The sequence below is a fragment of the Cimex lectularius genome, unplaced genomic scaffold, assembly GCF_000648675.2.
Source record: "Cimex lectularius strain Harlan isolate CLEC.00 unplaced genomic scaffold, Clec_2.1 scaffold43, whole genome shotgun sequence".
Taxonomy (NCBI): Eukaryota; Metazoa; Arthropoda; class Insecta; order Hemiptera; family Cimicidae; genus Cimex; species Cimex lectularius.
This window is the reverse complement of record NW_019392661.1, coordinates 1,851,200-1,871,745: the sequence shown is the minus strand read 5'-3', so window position 1 is coordinate 1,871,745 and position 20,546 is coordinate 1,851,200. Positions and strand designations below refer to the sequence as shown.

Genomic DNA, 20,546 nt, shown 5'->3' with positions numbered 1-20,546 from the left:
CCCTGAAGATGATCTCAATAATGATCGAAACGTTGGCACGATAAAGAAAATGTTTTTCTGAAATCTACATCACACCAGACCTCATCTCACGAATTCTGAAAAATTATCGATTAACGGTCACTAATCACCACACATAAAAAATTATATTAATTTTATCTTTTGCTACAATCGAAAATCTTAAAAAAAAAAAAAAAAAAAAAACCCACATTTTTTAGGGGAAGGGGTTGTCTCAAGAAAGAATTCTAATATTTTCTTTACAACGACCTATATAGTTAGATTGTGCAACCCCTTATATTATTGGCACGTCTTCATCTTCGCGCGCATCTGTTAGTGTGAGAATTGCAATAGAGACCTATAATTTTTCTCAAATCCTGCCTGCTGAGAGAGAGGGGTTCTTTTCACTTCCTTTTAGAGAGATTTATCAATTTTCTTTGGTTTTTCGTTCCCAAGCCACTTTTCCTGACTCAACTTTAATACATTCTCCGGTGGTTTTTGTTGTTGTTCCCGTTCCATAGGTGAGGGGGTTATCCGTTCTTTGGTCAGCTTGTTCCTTTTCTTATACTTTCATGCCCGAAACCCACCACAAGGTAACCTTGCTGTGTTTCTTTGATTGGTAGCTGCCTGTCTGTCGGAAAAGATGTAAATCTGTGCACCTTTTATATTATTATGAACTTCTGTGCTATGTTGGATTGCATAGATCTCAGCTTAGAAGATAATGCAAACCTGGGATTTCTATGATCTAATTCGGCTCACTTACCCCTACACTTTCCTGTTCCACCTTGCACCCATCAGTGTCCCATATTAGGGCCCATTCCTGAAACTTTTGTTTGCTTTTCTTCCAAAGTTTTCTGTTATCTATGATCATTCGGAAGGCTTTGTCCAAGTTGAGATTTTTTGTCATTTTGTCAAGTACTGTTATAACCAAATTCATTTATTTTCTCTCCACAATTTTGTGATGATCTTTAGATCTGGATTTATTTTCCCCCTCCTGTTACATTAGGACAGGTTAGTCTTGGTCTAGGTAGACTTACTAGTTTGTTCTCTGTCTCCTTGTCCAGTGTTTTTGACCTTACTACAGTTTCCTATGTGACCAGGGGGCCTGAACGATTTGGTCTATAAATCGTCCTGGGATCTATCCCAGATTAATCTTTGGCGAATTCTTTGGTCATATACCTAGATACTCAGTTTCTATGCAGAAAGTTAAGGTTTTTTCTTTTATAATGAGTTTTTTCGGTTTATCTTCCTTCGTCTTATAAACGTTATGAAAAATGTTTTCTTATGGTTTACATTTATGACCATCTTTCTACAATGTTTAGAGCACGAAAAGGTTCGTTGTGTAAGTGTATTGTAGGACGTCTCACGGTGTAAAGGCGATTTTTGTGACCTTGAGGGGTTAAACTTGAATTTTTCAAAATTTGCCTTAATTCCAATTGTTTAGATGTGGTTCTTTTTCATTAGAGCTAGCGTAGAAGAAGGATTACATGTTAATATGGCCGTGTCATCTGCGTATATGGCATATCGCGTTTGTTTACGATGACAATTAATTTATATTCTTTGCTTCTTATTGTTAAGCGTTAAAAACAACAACTACAATATGTATAAAATTAATATTCTTTTTATATCATCCTAATCTGAGAATTTTTGGATACAAAGAGAAAAACATTTCTATGAAGAACCCAAAATATAAAAATATTATGTCAATCCGTATAGGAAGAAAAAATAAACCTGAAATGAAATAAACGTGAAATTTAAATAAAGAAATGTTACTATGGGCAAATGAAAATATGTACATCAAAAAATACTTTCCGCTCTCAGATACCTTAACTTTTCTTGCGGAATTCTTGAGATGGGATTCTTTCGGCCTTTGCAAAATTTATAAAAGGGGAGATAAACGAATATGTTGAAGAGAAAATCCTCTTGTCTGTTTTTGCCAGGATTTCGCGAAATCTCCGCGACCTTGCTTTTCTTACATTGTAGAAGCATGTTCGTTTAGAGCAACAACAACTGGGACTTCGGCGGTAAAGCAACAAGAACAAATGGGAATTCGAGAAACTTTGGAAAGTTTAAACAAACCTTTTGAACAGAAACAATTTATTAAAAAACTTCGTACACTACTAGTTTTAAAAATATTATCAAAGTAGGTCCGACCCACACAAAATCAGAGGACCTTTTTGAAAGGGTGTCTTGGTCAATAATTCAAAATTTTAATTTGTTTTTCATCACCTTTTTGATAATTAATAATAATGATAAATGTGTTTATTTAGGTACATTGCAAATAATATAATTATATTTCTTCTAGTATTCTAAAGTTGTCACTGCCAAGAACACAAATCGTCTGGCGAATTGACAAAAAACTTTATAATAACCAAAAAATAATAATTACAAGAATAGGAAACTATTTGCTTCTGCTTGTTTACATAAATAGTTATCTGAAAATAACGCTTTTCCTTAAGTAATTAAATTAAGCTATTAAAAATCTCTGAAATGGTTCATGTTTGATGTAGGCACACAAATAATACCAATTGTTTTCTATTCGTTATTTTCTTCGAGACAATAATTTTTACCAAAGGTTCCTAAATTCAGGTAGAACTAGGAATAGGTGTACATCTTTCTCATTTCTAATTCCCATTGAACATATTATTTTTATTATCTATGCACCATGGCTTATTTTGTACGTTCAATGAATTACTCCTACATCTAAATTTTAATTATTTTTTTGTATGTATTTATTTTTTTTACGAGGGTTTGCAACAGCAGAGGTCATATAAAACCTCAGGGTGCCGGTGTTTTTGAAAAAAAGCCTATATGTAAGTATCGAATGCAGGGCCGCAGGATTCGAACCATGGACCTTTACTTTACAGTGATGAGCGCCGTGTCAACGTCTAAACTGTTGCGGCCACCGACACCCCCTCTAAATTTTAATGATCGGTAATAATTTGGGAAAGATATATTTATGGAATTAAGTGTTGTGGAATTCTAGGTATTATTTTGGTAGGATTGTTTTGGAGAACGTTTTTAATCTATGACAATCAAAAAATTTATTATGTCTACTGGAAAAATTTAATTTTGAAATTATAAAAATTTTGTTGTTTTCTAAGATATGCCGAATATACATAAATTGTTATTAAGTCCGTTTCGTCTGATAGTTCCACCAAGGTATGATGTGTTCGCTCAGTAGATAATTTAGGTGGCATTTCAGTCAGATTAAGTCCGTCTCCAAGTAAAGGAAATATATTCGGGCGTAGTTAGTGACATGAAAAAGTTTCCGTACGAAGCACATCAAGCTATGTTGACTCTATGGCCTCGAATTCCCCAACCAATACTTGGCAAACGCAGCACAGGATCTTCGAATTGCTGTAAAAAAACAAAAACGGATCAGAGCGGTACATTCCCATTTGTACATCCTACTTACCTTTTAGATTTCTCCTGGTAGCCTTAACACCTGACTTTTGTTTTAATTGCCGCTTAGTGACCGTTTGAACCATATTTCTTTTTCATCATGGCTTGCACGGATGCATTTTACCCCAAATTAACTAAGACCCCCTCGCGAAGGTCATCAACGATGCCTTTAAGTCAGAGACTGAACAGAAGCGGACTAAGCACACATCCCTGTTTGACGCCAGGGCAAATGGTAATTTTTTCGGAGCGGGTATTTTTATTCAAAACTCAATTCAACTTCAATAATTCGTCGTTTTTTTAAGATATTTCTCACCGGACGAGTTAAAGATAGTTGAAAACCTAAGTATAGTAGATGATGGGGTTTGGTCTGCAAGTTGGCGAACTCATGTTGAACCGGCACACGGGCACTTCTGGGTCTGTCTTCACTCGCGGGTTTTTTGTTTGAGTTATTCAAACGCGTTCGGCATTACGCCATCTTTAGTGAAAAACATCGGACAGTCTGGAAGGAAACTAAGAGATCGATTCAAAGAACATCTTAGATCCTTCAGAGACAATGACGGAAAATCAAATTACGCCACACACTTAATACACTACAACCACGAACCAAACACAATAGAAACAAGCATGACATTAATACACAACGCACAAAAAGGACGAAAACTAAACATACTGGAGAACCTCGAGATACACAAATAAAATAACACTTAAAGACGGAAAACTTATAAACGCACAAACAAACTCACAATCACACACCACCTTTACACCACTAAAAGCACTTGATAACAAAAAACGAAAACGTTCAGAAGAACAAAACATCGCAACCAACACCAGGAAAAAACAAAAAACCAACAACGCACAAATATTAACTGACAATGGAAATAACCGCCACCAAGACCGACCAACGAGCACGGAGACCACGCCCCCTAACGTAACGCCCCCAGCGACAAGCGACGGACGCAACACTATATAAACCCTATTCAGACTGAATGACAGACAGTTTTTCACTGAAGATGGCGTAATGCCGAAACGCGTTTGAATAACTCAAACAAAAAACACGCGAGTGAAGACAGACCCAGTAGTGCCCGTGTGCCGGTTCAACATGAAACCTAAGTATGTTGAGTTTATAGGAAATAAGATATCTGTCCATATTATCGATTGCTTCTTTCCGATATTTATTAAATTATATATCAAAAAAGATTTGGAAGGAGACTAATTTAAAAAAAACACTACTTCTTCTGTCGAACTTTAAAGGAATGTATCCCTATCATACATCCATATCAGTTCTGAAAATTTCATTAATAATTTAGAAAATTGACAAATAGGAAACTCTAGTCACAATTTGGATTTTTATGGTTTCAAGTATGTTCAATGACATAAAATAGTAGGGTCAAATTTTAGTAACCGATCTGTACCAGTTAATTTTTTAACAAAATTAATTTTAAATTAATTAACTCTTTCTACCTAGCTACATCCCTGATTACTAATTATATGGATGATCAAAGTCATTGAGCACATGTGGAAAGAAAAACATTAAAGTTGATACGATGAAATATCACATACAAGTTTTTGACGATTAAACCAGAACAGAAGAAGATAGCTTTTTCGTAATGGTCTATTTGTTCTAGGTGGGTTTATCAGACGCAAGAAAATGTATTTAAAAAATTCCTGCCATTTTTTGCATGATTGAATAAGACGAAGGAGTAATTCTTTTTATAGACGACGATTCCTTGGAACTTGAAGAGAGACTCAATGGATGGGGTGTACATGTTCAATACTTTCCCGAGGAAATTGATAGTTGATCCTTCACAGGGGGTTTGATCCACCCAGGGAAATAAGAAACGACCTCTTAATACATCCAGACTTTATTTATCGCCCTCGTTACATGCTCGCTTTTGAACAAGTGATAAATACATGTTGTACAAATCGAAACAGTTTGTTACAAACAAATACATTTTTTTTATTTGTCATTCAGTGTCAATTAATAATTATCAATCTTGATAAAGTACTCTTCATATATACAACCAATACCTTTCATCCTTTCAGCATACCCCAGAAGTGGCATTCAGAACTCTCCAGGAGTCTCTCCTGTTTGGAAGAATGGTTTTAGATTTCATTAACCTTAACCCTTCGCCGTATCGCCTATCCTCCTCTGTTTCTCTCCCAAACCAATTTCGTCTGCTATTTGGGAATTTACATCGACAAAAGGCTTGGAACTACCTTCTGCAATCTCATCTACGTAACATTAACCAATCCGGGCACAACGGACTTCAACTAACCTTTAAAGGATCCAGTCACTCCAGTCCAAAATCCTGCGAACTATTGCTCAATTTGCTTACTTCAAATCCCATTGGTCCTCGAAGACGCAAGAAGTCGTTACAGACGTCTCCATAAAAACCTACACACTTACCTCAACTTTCTAGTCCTACAGCTTTCATCCCAACCCTTCCCGATAATCCCTTAATTCGCCTAAAACACCAATGACCTCGTGATTTCTTCCCCAGTGACAAAAGTAAATAGCCCTTAGCGCAGTTGTAAGATAATAATAAAAAAATGTGCAATGTGCATCAAATTTTATTACAGTCCATTATATTTAGTCGTCTATTGACCAAATTACTTTTTTCAATTAATTAATCTGTTTATATAAGGTTGAAATGAAAAGCTAGTGTCACGAGCGGGATTCGAACCCGACTAATAACTCAAGAAAAGAATTAAAACATGATACCAACACAAATAAATAGGAAAATAAACATAAAAATATACTGAAACAAATAATAACAACAATAACAACCGAGAACAAAACTGGAAACTAAACACAGAACACAATGATATAATCAACTTACTAATAGTTCTAAATCATAACGACGCTATAGATGAAAACTGTAAAACAAGTATAAAACATACAAAATTAATCTTTTTATATAAGGTTTTGGTTGAAATGAAAAGCTAGTGTCACGAGCGGGATTCGAACCCGACTAATAACTCAAGACAAGAATTAAAACATGATACCAACACAAATAAATAGGAAAATATACTGATGCAAATAATAACAACAATAACAACCGAGAACAAAACTGGAAACTAAACACAGAACACAATGATAAAATCAACTTACTAATAGTTCTAAATCATAACGACGCTATAGATGAAAACTGTAAAACAAGTATAAAACATACAAAATGCAAAATAACAATAAAGAAAATATAAAATGGCGAATTCAGAGTGATTTGAAATGGGCCGATGCTTTTTACGCTCGCGTTCAACGTTACCGTAAAATGTAATAGCGCAGTAAAAATTTGTTGAAAGGAATTTCTACATCATAATTTTCGGTATTTTTTTTAACGCTAGTTGTTGTGAATTACGATATTTGAAATGTATAATCTCGTCGGGAATTTGCATACATATCATGTTGCCAGGCCTTGATGATAGTTTGAAATTAAAGTCGAACGTTGCCAAATAACTTTCAGCCTGTTTGCCACTTGTCTAATATTAGAATAGTCGTGCTTAAATAAGTCAGTAAATTCAAGATTTTAAATTCAAATGTTGCTAATGCAACAGGAGCGGAACAAGTCGTAACCGACCAATTAAAGGGAAATGGTTTTTTTAACATCCAAAAAATCGTCTGGCTATATTCCAAATCTGTTTATTCATCGTAATCACTTTTGAAGTTTGTTGTAGGTGTGTCACGACTAATCCAATTATAGTGATTGGATAATTTAAATATAAAAAAGAAAGAATATTATTACTGAATTTACAATATTTAATGGCCAAACTAAAAGTTTTTAAATTGATCTTTTGGATTTAGAGATATAAATAAATTATACTTAACATAACATATACATCAAATAAAATACATTTACATAAATTAATTAGTAGATCTTTATCGCAATGCTTTACGTGATATTATGACCAATCATTGTAAAATATTGTTAGTAAATGAGCTCGGGAACCTTATCAGCATCGAGGCAACTGGGTTGTATTATCGTATGTAGATAATGTAAAACAGATATGTAAAACAGTTGAGTACACAGCAAGCTGAATACTACATTTGTATTTTATTAAATTATGTAGTAGAATTGTTTCTGTATATATTTTGGCGTCAACCAGGCCAATAGCAATCAGTTAAAACGAAAATTAAATAATTTTTAAAGTTTAACATCAAAAATTCAAATTATATGTTATGTTTTAATATTTGGATAATCTGTATCTATTCAAATCACGATTTAATTATTTCCGATCATCGAAATTGGTCTATTATCACATACGAAAACGATCCTGCGTTAAAAGAAAAATGAAAAATATAAGTTATGAAGAATGGCAAAACCGCTGGACTGAAATGACAAAAACTCTACGAAATATTAAATATACGGTCAAACCGTGACCTGTGGAGAGAACAAAGACAGAACGATCTTAACAAGACTGAGGATAGGCCACGCGTCTCACCCATGGCTATCTTTTGGAGGGCGGTCGGATGAGCCAGTGACAGTAAATACTGGTTGAGTGTGCGAAACTGAAACGTTATATTTTAAGATATGGCCTAACTCCAAACGTAAAGAAAATCTTGGTGCATAACAGTGACTGCCAGCAGAATTTATTGGAATATTTACCAGTGTGTATTTATTAGCGAGAATGCTGTATGAATGAGAACAGGCCATTGGACAGTATATCCAAATGCTTCGACGGTCTGCTATATAGGTTTAGTCGTTTTTGGTATGAATGAGAGGAAAAATGTCCAGTATCCCGCTGGCCCTCGAATTATTCTTAATTGTATATGTGTTGTATAATAGACAAATGTGTGTATTTATTAACGTACTGTAAGTAGTTATTGGTGAGTGAATGAATAAATGAATATCGATTGTGGTATGTGTTGGTATGTGAAGGGTGCAGATGTGTCCTAGGTCATTTTAAAAAATAAATAATTAAATTTTAAAAAATTAAATTAAAAATCCTGACGTGCTAGAGGCGAGAGATGACCTATTAATTAAACTTGTCTTTTGGTGATCCTAGGCCAAAAAATGTTAGTATGAATGGTTGAATGAATATCGATTGTGGTATGTGTTGGTATGTGAAGGGTGCAGATGTGTCCTAGGTCATTTTAAAAAATAAATGATTAAATTTTAAAAAATTAAATTAAAAATCCTGACGTGCTAGAGACGAGAGATGACCTATTAATTAAACTTGTCTTTCGGTGATCCTACGCCAAAAAATGTTAGTATGAAGTTGAGATAAAAAAGTCAATGGCACGAGCGGGATTCGAACCCACGATCTTCGGCTTGACACGCCGCTGCTCTACCACTTGAGCTATTGTGACCTCGATCCACTCGGACACTAACTTCCCATCTCAACCCCACCTTTTGAATTTTCCCTCCTTTTTGCCATTTTTCAAATGTCAAAAGGTGGGGTTGAGATGGGAAGTAGTGTCCGAATGGATCGAGGTCACGATAGCTCAAGTTGTAGAGTAGCGGCGTATCTAGCCGAAGATCGTGGGTTCGAATCCCGCTCGTGCCATTGACTTTTTTTATCTCAACTAAAAACCTTAATTAACTGTAACGTATTAATTGGTCAAGCGGACCACGAAATTAGTGAAGTTAGTATGAATGATTGAATGACTATCGATTGTGGTATGTATTGGTATGTGAAGGGTGCAGATGTGTCCTAGGTCATTTTAAAAAATTAAATAATTTAATTACATTTAAAAAAGTAAATTAAATTAAAAATCCTGACAAGGGGTGCTATGGACGTGGGATGACCATGTTAGACACATTAGAACGCTCGGATTCTTGCCAATGGGTCCTAGGAGCCGAGAAAAAATAAATTTCAACTAATTAACTTTTTTTTAAGTATATTTTTAACCTTATTACGCATGTATGACAAGGTTAACATATATCCGCCGTTTTAATATTTTACATAGGATAAGGAAATAATAAGCAGGTTCACATTAAGTGAGATTATACTTACAAAGGTATAAAACCAAAACACCTTGCCATAAAGTAGGTCAAAAAAATTTTTTATTCATATTTATTTGTTAGCTCCCTAAAATCCGAATTTTCATTCCAATAAAAGTAGGCATCATTACGCTCAATATGCCGGGGGGATGATTCACTGATTCACCGTGCACCACTGTGTCTCTTTTATGTCATTGGCCTGTCATTAAAAACCCCAATTATAACAGTATTGAAGAAGAGAAGCAAGAAAAAATGAAAATACGAGCAACCGGATTGAAATATGGACAAAAGATAGCAAAAAATTAATTAAATGTATATACGTAATTTATTTTATAGAAAAATCACAAACCGTGAAATCAATATAAACAGAAAAATAGTACCAACAAAACGCAGTGAAGTATCTGAGTATGGCATATTATAAACTGAAAGAAAGAGCACACATTTATAAGTATATTTAAAAAAAATAAAACAGGAAGTGAGAGTGAGAGAGAGAGAGAGAGAGAGAGAGAGAGAGCGAGAGAGACAGACAGACAGACAGACAAAGAGAACGGCTCTTAAATATAGACAACAGTATTAGTTTTTGAGATGAAAATCTCATTAGTCTCAAGCTTGTTGTGGGTGACTCAAAATATAAAAAATTATTATTCAGAAATCGTGAGATGCGGTCTAGTGTGATGTTGGTTTCAGAAAAACATTTTCTTTATCGTGCCAACGTTTCGATCTTTATTGAGATCATCTTCAGGGCTGGAATTTACAAACATTGTTTACATTTAACAAATACACGTAGGATGTGGAAAAAAGTGAATTTATACAATGCAAAATATATTTTTTACACAATTAATTAAGGTTTTTAGTTGAGATAAAAAAGTCAATGACACGAGCGGGATTCGAACACACGATCTTCGGCTTGATACGCCGCTGCTCTACCACTTGAGCTACGTGACCTCGATCCATTCGGAACCAACCTCCCATCTCAACCAAACCTTTAGAATTTTCCCTCCTTTTTGCCATTTTTCAAATATCGTGTAATCAATTTGATTCTTGGCGACAAATGAAATGGCCACGGAGAGCTTTAGTGAAGTATACTTCATTTCAAACTTATTAAATTCACTAGTTTCGTGGTCCCCTTGACCAATTAATATCATACAATTAATTAAGGTTTTTAGTTGAGATAAAAAAGTCAATGGCACGAGCGGGATTCGAACACACGATCTTCGGCTTGATACGCCGCTGCTCTACCACTTGAGCTATCGTGACCTCGATCCACTCGGACACCAACCTCCAATCTGAACCACACCTTTAGAATTTTCCCTCCATTTTGCCATTTTTCAGATGGGAGGTTGGTGTCCGAGTGGATCGAGGTCACGATAGCTCAAGTGGTAGAGCATCGGCGTATCAAGCCGATAATCGTGGGTTCGAATCCACTCGTGCCATTGACTTTTTTATCTCAACTGAAAACCTTAATTAATTGTATGATATTAATTGGTCAAGCGGACCACGAAACTAGTGAATTTTAATATATTTTTTACATTCAATCAACGTATTTCTACTCACTCAAAGTGTTTGTCTTCTGTGTAATTGTGCCATTCTTGCGTGTCGAAACCTACATCACACCAGACCGCTTCTCACGATTTCTGAATAATTATTGATTAACGGTCAGTAATCACCACACATCCTCATTTATAACCATATCCTTTAATCCAGATGGACCGACGGCATACAATTGTCTAGCTGTGCCAAAAAAGTAATATAGCATGTTACAAACATTTCAAAACAAAGCATTAAGGAACATGTTTAATCCCCATTAGTATGTAAGGAATATCATCGGGACTTATATGGAGTATATGGGATAACTGTACCGAGGCCACACGATATTCCCAAATTTATAATAAAAAATGTAAAATGAATGTTGGGCGGGTTTTTAGTCCAGTTTTAATAAATAAATCGATTAATAATATTAAATACATAAGCTGTTATAAGACTTCTTCATATATAATCTATTTGAGGCAAATATCAAGTCCACTTGCATTTCAAATTTGTTCCAAGTCTGGTTCAGCTACTCTACCCGCACTACATCAACTACTTTCAGAATCAGGAAATCAATTTATAAAAACTTCAAATAAAACAAAAACCGAAACAGGAAAATGTAAAATAAACAAAAAGTCGAGTTAACTACCTTTCCCATTATTCCCATCTCGGTCAGCTGGACCTAGTCCAAAATCGCCACGGGCTTATTTACGTTTAGGCGTGTTTCATGCTAAAATCATGCGGACCATTCCAGGATGCGTTGGAAATCGACGGTATTTATAACTGTTTTTGGCATCGCTCGAAAAAAAAGCGCCTCCTCTTAAAAAGTGTTTTAAACGCCAAGATATTAATTTAAGAAAGACCGTGGATGGATTGGCACCGAGGTGAACAACAGGAGTCAACCAATTGTCACATCCAGCTTTTGATTTTATAAACAACAAATTCATAATAACGAACGATCCGATTACTTTTTTTAATATAAACAATAAAATACTACTTGTCTACTGTTTGTGATAATTAAATCAGGCTAATCTTCCACATTTGTTCTGTTATTATTTTAAAATCATACAATATTTTTACATTATATTGTTAATTGTCAATGTCTGTGGCAGAACCAACAAAGTAATGAAAGATATAAGAAATTAAATATTTGAAAGATGTTCAATAATATACTATCACCAAGCCGACGGACTAAATAATATAGTACATTCACGCAAACTATGATAATCGAGTTAAATATATTAATTGTTTTGTAAAACAAGTTAACACTCGATATCGATCTTTTTATTGGGTAATAGAGCAACATGCAAAAACTTCGAGTGGAGAAGTTATCCAGTTGTAAATGATTACTCGCACTCTCTGAGAGCAGGTCAGGGACCACTGTCGAGAAGGGCTGCTGGGAAGAGATCAGGAGGAAAGAAGTTGTACGTGGGGATTAGAGTGGGATTGGAGATTAGTGTGGAAATTTTTGTACTTGGATTTTACAACTTCATTTAAAAAAGAAGCATTTAGGTCGTTATGGATGGTATGGTTAGAAACTTAGAAATAAAGAACAGGATATTGACGATGGATCTAAGGATTCTTGATTGTAAGGTCTGTATTCAGCGGGGATTGGAAGGGTTGGTTGAACATCATAGTTCTATGCTGTATATCCATATTCTCAGTATGAGTTATATGTGAGTATTTTGTTTTCCAGGAAGAGTTTAGATCTGTTTTCCAGTAGTATGTTCAGTATTCGGTATCATCGGTTCAATTCTACTCTTTCAAACCGTGTATTTATTCCAGGTAAAACGTTTTTCTAGCCCTGCGGAGCGGATGACTTTTCAATGGGAAGGGATGTGGTTTTAATAATTTGGAGGTAGATAATGTAACGGAGGGTGAAGGTTATGTTTCGGGACTTTGTGGTGTTTAGTTTTACGCCATTTTTTGAACCTTTCTATTGGGTTGTCCGGAAAATAATGCAGGATTTTGGTATTAAACAAAAAAAAAGAAACTAGTTACTTTAAAGCAATGTTCTTTAATCAAAATAATTNAGTAATCCTGTAAACGTAAACAGAATATTTTATATAGATTTTTTTTAATGAAAACTTAAAATCCTGCATTATTTTCCGGACAACCCGATATAATGGAATGTAGATGTGTCTGGACGGTTTGGTGTCGCAAACTTTAAGTACGTTTAAGGTTAGACTTTGGTTATCTTATGGTTATAATTCTGCTTTTATAAATGTACTAGTCATAAAATAATCAAAATAAAGAAACAAGTTAGACTGACAATTGAAGAATTTAAAGAAGGTGGTCAAAACAGAATTATAGAAAATAATTTCCATCAGGGTTATTTTAAAAAGATACATTTAGAAGAAGTAAAGTGAGACCCTAAACATTTTTCATCATCTCTTAGATAATCCTCCATTGATTACTTTACTACAATATTTAAAGGCAAATTGATTTTTCAAAAATGGCAAAAAGGAGGGAAAATTCAAAAGGTGCGGTTGAGATGGGAAGTTGGTGTCCGAGTGGAGCGAGGTCACGATAGCTCAAGTGGTAGAGCAGCGGCATATCAAGCCGAAGATCGTGGGTTCGAATCCCAATCGTGCCATTGACTTTTTTATCTCAACTAAAAACATTAATTAATTATAAAATATTTAAAGGATTAGAGGTAAATAAAACACAGATAAATTCTTCCACTTGGGTTTTCAATTGGATTTTGCAAATAAAACTTTGAATAGTAAATCTCTTCTTTGTTGGTTTTTTTTCTGTTAAGCTTCTTTTGCATCATTCCGGGGTGTGATTTTTTGTAAATGGTACCAAATTTATTTGAGTAATGATTATAAGGGATTCGGATTCAGCTAGAATCATAGCATTGTTGGAAGATGAAAAAAGTCAAGTGTATATGGCCAGGTTGGTTAACAGTCCCAGAACAACTGTCCGAAGGATCTTCCATCGTTACCAATACAGGGAAGGTTACTGACAATGGCATAGATCAGGTCGCCACCGTGTAACATCTCAGAAAGATGATCGATTTATTGTTTCGAATGTATTCCCTAATCGAGCTGTTGAGATCAAGCAACGACTTGAAATGTTAATCAGTTTATGCACTGTAAGGCCGAAAACTGTGACAAGGCAGAGAACAGCTCGGTTAAGTGTCTCAAGAAATCACATCAATTGGCCTGAGCAAGATTGGACTTATTTTCGGATGAGTCAAGGTTTTGCTTTAGGTTTTTTGTCGGCCAAGAGATGGTTTGGAGAAGAACAGGAGAGCGATAGATCCTCGCAACTTTTTCACTCCGGAGAAGCTATTGAGGAGGTGTTACGGTTTGAGCAGGCGTTTGTATGGAAGGTTGCTCAGACTTGATCTTTCAGCGAGGGTTCTCTAACAGCTGCGCGATACTTTGAAGATGTGTTATCAGAAAGAGTTGTTCCTTATATGCCTCTAATTGGCGACGGTTTTATTTTTATGAATGACAATACAAGGACCCAGCTAGGATCGTTGGTGATTACTTGGAACGGGCTTCAATTCAATGTTTGGAGAGCCCACCATGTAGTCCCAACTTAAACCCTATCGAACACCTCAAAGAGGGTAAAAATTCACCTAGTGATGCCAGAGAATTCAGGAATTAAGAATGCGCTGTTGTATGTGTTTGAAAATATTCCACATCACTACAGCTCACAAAATCGATGCCACGTCGAATGTAAGCGGTGATCAACGCAAGAGGTGGAAATGCTCGTTCTGAATTGAATATTTCCTTCATTGCTTCCATAGCAACTGTGGTAAATTTTTTCTCACCTTTTGTTTATTTAGCTATACCTTATACTTTTGTATTAAAAAAAAAACAGTAAATAACAAAAAATAAAAACTATAATGATTGCAACTGTTTATTAAAAAAAATCAAGGGTGGCCACTTTTTTCCTCTCAGTTAGTAAAGGTAGGATGAGTATGTCAATTTACTGTTTGTAAATGATGATTTTATTCACAGAATTTTAAATTAATTAATTCAAATTCTGAGAGGAGAACCATCATTTACAAAAAGTGATCAATTTAATTTCTCTGCCTTTTTACGTATGTATCGTAGAAAACAATTATCGTTATCAATGACGAAACGAATTAAAAATCATTCTGAATAATTTAGTACAATTAGCAGGTGATTATTTACAAAAGGTAGTTCATGTGAATTAATAACTAGCTTAATGGAACAATAAAACATTTAGCACGGTTGTGTGAATGGCCTAATTTTTTAAACATATACGTATAGCAACGTGATGATTATATAATTACTAAATGTACTGGGTTTTTTTCTAAGTATAATCAATTTAAGATGAAAATTTCATAATTTACTAACGTTTACAGTAAGTTCATGCACTTGATAATATATAATTTAACATTATTAGGGAATACACGCAACCGCTGTATCGTGCAAAATGTATTATTGTTCTATTAAGATTAGATATTAAGTCACGAATATACGTGAACGACCTTTTCATCTGCTAATTGTGCTAAAGTGTTCCGGAATGTTATTCAAAGATTTTCGAATTAGTTTTGTGAGTTCTTTGACTTTTTGGTTTAAATCCGTTAAATGGAAATCCATGTTAACTGCCTTGTTGAAAGTTGGTTAATGAAATAGAATTTTATACCGCTTTGACCATTACTCTCAATCCAACTTTTTTTCTCCCTTTTTGATTCTTTACATGAACACTTCCATTAGAGTAAGCCAGTCTAACTTTAAAAATACAGTGAGTTTTGTTCTCAAGTTCAATACACTTCACATGATTAGCACAATGAGCGTGAATACTCTTTATTTTATAATAACATATTAGATTACTCACTGATTTTATAAAGACAACTCTGGAAAATGAACACACGTGTACAGAACTGAACTTATGACTTCTCCAGGAGGTCATTTCAGTTCATCATTAAGTTTTTAAAGCTGTAAAAACTCATACTCTAATTCTTAAATTTATTCTTTCGTATTCTCATAACATTCATTCAAGTAGGTACTCACAACTCCTCCATCATCCTTTACACACGATGTATGGCTAACTTCATTGAGGGTAGGGTGATAGAGTACTCAAAATTACACCATCGACCCCCCTTACATTAAACATTCACTCTATTGAATACATTCACATTCAATACACAGAAAAAGACAACCAAACAGATAAAGATATCTATCAAGCGCTATTATACAACAAAACAGCTCTCTTTCCTCTAAAAATCCGAAAAGGGGATACTGATGCCGGGCCCAAGCACAATTCCAAATCGAGTGGCATTCCTACTCGCTCTCTATATGGAGCCAAGGAATGACATACCTCAACCAAGTGACATGGAGAAACTTTCTCTACATGCCGGAGCCATATGCGGGCTTTGGCCCAAAAATGGTGTACGTGTGTCAACTGGAATTATCTATTCTTAATCTTTTATTACTTTTTTAGAGTCAGCTGTCATCTTAACTTTTGGTACCCTTTTATCGCTCGCTGTGCCACCCCTCCGACCACGTCCAGGTTTTTCTGCAAAAAGTAAAAGCAGAAGTCGTCGACGTCTGATTGATCGGAGAAAAACATCCACATCGTTCACCGCAATCGGGAAAAGTGAACTGTCGTATTGTCATGAAGTCCCCTAGGAGCACGGACCAAAGCCAAGATCAAACAACAACAAAAATATTTGAGCCAACTTTATATTTCTAGCTTTTTTTCTATTATTCTTAATAGTGAATTTTATTTAACTAAATATTAGATTTAACAAACTGTTTATACTTTGTAGTTAAATTAAACTAAATTGAAATTATTATCCAGGTCTTTTTGTTATTTGTATTTTTTTATTTTTGGTTTTTTATGAAACCTTTTTGTTTGTTTATAAATATGACGGGTTTGAATGCAGAGCCGCTGTATTCGAACCCGATACCTTTACAGTGATGAGAGCCCTGTCAACGACTTAACCGTTGCGGCCATCGTCGCCCCTCTTGGTTATTATAAAATCTTGCAGAATATTAATCCTAAAATAAAATATATCATAGTTACTTTTTAAAAAAATAGGGTGAATTAGAGAAACGATTTTAGTTTGTGAAGTGCATAAATACAAACATTCAAACAAAAAAAGTCGGATTACTTCATCAAAAAATCCAAACACTTACAAATAAATTGAAATTTTTCCTCACTTTGGTTAATTATTTGTTATTAAAAAATCTTCCTGTAGAGTATTAAACCTAAAAAAACTTATCATGGTTATTTTCAAAATAAAAACTAAGGTGAATTGGAGAAATGATTTTAGATTGTGAAGTGCATAAATACAAACATTCAAACAAAAAAATGTTGGATCACTTCATCAAGAAATCCAAAAACCTACAAATAAATTGAAATTTTTCCTCACTTTGGCTAATTATTTATTATAAAACCTACCTTCAGATTATGAGTCATAAAATAAAATATTACATAGCTATTTTAGTATACAAAATAGGATGAATTAGAGAAATGATTACTTGAAAAATTAACTTCATGAATAAATGAAAAGCCAAAACGATCAAATGGGATGTCTAAAATAAAAAAGAAACAAGAAATACATGGACAAAGAAATGTTGGTAATTTATTTTGGCCATGGTCCATTAAAAACATGTTTGCCATTCAGAAACACACATCATAAAAATTTAATATAAGATGTATATAACGTATAAATTTTACATGAACTTTTTTCAATACAAGCATATTAGAAAGTGACGTTTAATTCTATTTATAAAATTTTGGCACTTTGACTAACGCACCTGTTTCTCATTTACAGTCCGAGTACGGGCTAACGGAGGACCAAGTGGCTGGTGAGTACGGTTTCTATTAATTAATTATATATGTTTATTATTGATGCACAGACTGTTGAGAGGAGGTCAACAAGGCCGTGAAGTCGGTGGGCTTGTTTCTAATAGCAACGTGCCAAGATTTGGCACTTCGCGCCTTGGAATATAAATGGAATGCAAGCTCTTTTGGACGTATAATTCACTGTCTGGAGTGACTCCCGAGAAAATATTTGCGACGTTTGCATTATTTTTGGCCACTGATTTTTTTTTCGTTTTTCCGCCAGGGGATTCTGACCTTTGAAATAAATAGGTATCCTCAACAGCCCGGGTAAAATTAAATATTTATAAAACCCCTTGTTCACTAACGTCTATTAATATTCGTTCTTAAAAACTAAACTGATTTTTAAAACTATGCTTGGAATTTGTTTTCTTGCTTGATCAAATGGCATTGGAAAGTCTTAAATGCAGAATCGTAGAAAACCACGGTGGTTCCCGACAATAAACATAATTCAATTTCATACTTAATTATAAAGAGGAGAACACTTGAAATCCGTCCCACATTCTTTTATTATATACATTTCTGTACTGTTTATTATACATTTTATACAGTCTCCAACTCAATTACGTGATATTTACCGCAGAAAATTTGAAACTTTTAGAGAAACATCGTTTCATAAATCTTTTTTTGTTTGTATTTTCTCATTGTATCTGTTAAAAGAGTTGAATCAACAACAAAAATTCATTTTGTTCCCTAGGCATTTAGCTAAAAATCATCAAGTTTCATATAGTCATAAAAAGCTCGGTTATCAAATGACAATAAGTACATCTTATTAATTTTCAATAATTTTTTATTCATTATTTCAATTTTTTATAATACATAATAATTTGATAGAACTTTGCAAAAAAATAGAGTAGAATGTTTAATGAAATTTGCTTTCTAACTCACTCTGTCGAGAAGAAACGATTTTTTGTCGGAAAAACAGACTTGTGAAATGAAATGACGGATTTTCTTCTATACCGATGCATTTTTCACTAAAATTGAGATCGTTTTTAAAATTTGTGTAAAATTGGCAAATGAATGAGTCATCACCTGAACCTTTTCATCGTAACTGATAGGAGATAACTAGACTAAACATCTAGAAAAGTATTACTAGTACACTAAACAGTAGACTAAACATTAGAAAGCTTTAAAGAATTTTAAATATTCTCTTCAAAAATTCGCTGTGTCCATGCTTCCTAGGGATTCGAAAATGTTACAAAAATTGCTTCAATTAATAAACATTTGCAAAATATCTGGGCAACATATACATCCCTAATGAAGATAAAACTGACGAGCAACCATTAGCAAAAATTACATAAATTTACGAAAAATTCATGATCCCGACAACAAAATCCCTCCAGTGACGATCTAAAAAATCCAGAAACTATCAAGATTAAATTCAACAAAAAAAGTCCCTGGATACGACCTAATTATTGGTCGGATTCTAAAAGAGTTGCTTAAAAAAGCAGTGGTCCATATGACGAGGATCATCAATGAAGCCTTCAGGCTTAAATATGTACCACAAACTTGGAAGATCGCTTAGGAGCGATGATATGATCGCTAAACCAGGTAAACGGTCATTTGAGCTCAAATCGTACAGGCCAATTTCTCTATTGCCGGTGGTTTCCAAATTATTTGAAAAACTCCTACTTAAAAGGCTATTGCCAATATTAATAACCATCAGTTTGGCTTTCGACGGCAGCATTCTTGGTCAATCGACCAAATCTACCGAATCACCCGAGTCATTGAACATGAGCACTATAAAAAAAATTATACTCGGCTTTTTTCGTAGATGTGGCCCAAGCATTCGATAAAGTCTGGCATTAAGGGCTCATATATAAAATAAGAAACTCCAGCCAAATACTCAAACCTGATCGAAACATACCTTGCTGAAAGGTACTTCCACGTTAAGCAAGAAGAGACCTAATCGAAACTCAAACTTCCATGCAGGAGAGGCACAAGGCCTGTCGCTAGCGTTCTAGCAGAAAATGAGCACTGCACGGTTTGCTGATGATCGGCAAATATGGCGGTTGGAGAAAGCAATGCTCAATCGACTCATATATTGAATAACTCCATTTCCTAAATTTATAAATGGACAAAAAATGGAGAATAAAGCTGAATAAAGAAAATCGGTGCATGTGGTACATCTTCTCCAACGAGGCAAAGTGTATGATATTAGATGGACACACGTCAAAAAACGAGCAAAAAGCTCACAATTTAATTCCGGAAAATTTACTGGTTAATGGGCAGAAGTTTTCCTTTGTCCATTGAGAGTAAGCTTTTTTTATCAACAGGTCCTCAAGTCTCTAGCTCTGGGGCTGTGCCAGCAAGACCAATCGCCAAATCATTTCAAGAATAGAGTAATGAGAGGCATGGTCAATGTACCCTGGTATTTCAGAAATGAAGTCTTCCACCGTGACCCCAAAATGAAAACAGTAAAGGAAGCTATCTATAAAGCCGGTTTAGCCCACCATCAAAGGCTTTGGGGGCACGTCAACGATGATCTGTTCACCTTCTAGAGTCGAACACTTAGTCGACTCAAACGCGTTTAACCAAATGATTTATTGATGGTGCTATGATGTGGTGAAAGTGTGATCCAAGAACGGAATAAACCTGTATTATGTATATGAGTTTTATGGTCTATGATAATTATCATTTATCACCTTTATTATTAGCTAGGTTATAATATTAATAAAGTCTCTACACCTCTGAGGGTTGGAGAAAAAGATTATTTTACAAAGCTTCCGAATGGTATGTTTGGTAGAATCGGTACATTCTTTTTTTTCGAGAAGTGTGATTGATCAAGCCCCTCCCAAAATATGTGCATCATGGGAAAATCAAGGTTTTAAGCGAATTGTGAAA

General features: G+C 34.5%; 1 protein-coding gene and 1 non-coding gene across 7 annotated transcripts in view; one reads left to right on the top strand and one right to left on the bottom strand.

Moving 5' to 3' along the window:
* The window catches only part of LOC106662559 (calmodulin-A-like), a 212,965-nt gene that overhangs the window by 172,580 nt on the left and 19,839 nt on the right, over nucleotides 1-20,546 (top strand). For all 6 annotated transcript variants that reach the window (XM_014386741.2, XM_024224917.1, XM_014386740.2 and 3 more), the window contains one exon: nucleotides 17,635-17,668. In XM_014386741.2, coding sequence (XP_014242227.1) covers nucleotides 17,635-17,668 — 34 coding nt within the window. The remainder of the gene's footprint in view (nucleotides 1-17,634; nucleotides 17,669-20,546) is intronic.
* Nucleotides 8,635-8,707, bottom strand: Trnad-guc. The gene has a single exon. It is a non-coding gene; the product is annotated as a tRNA-Asp (tRNA).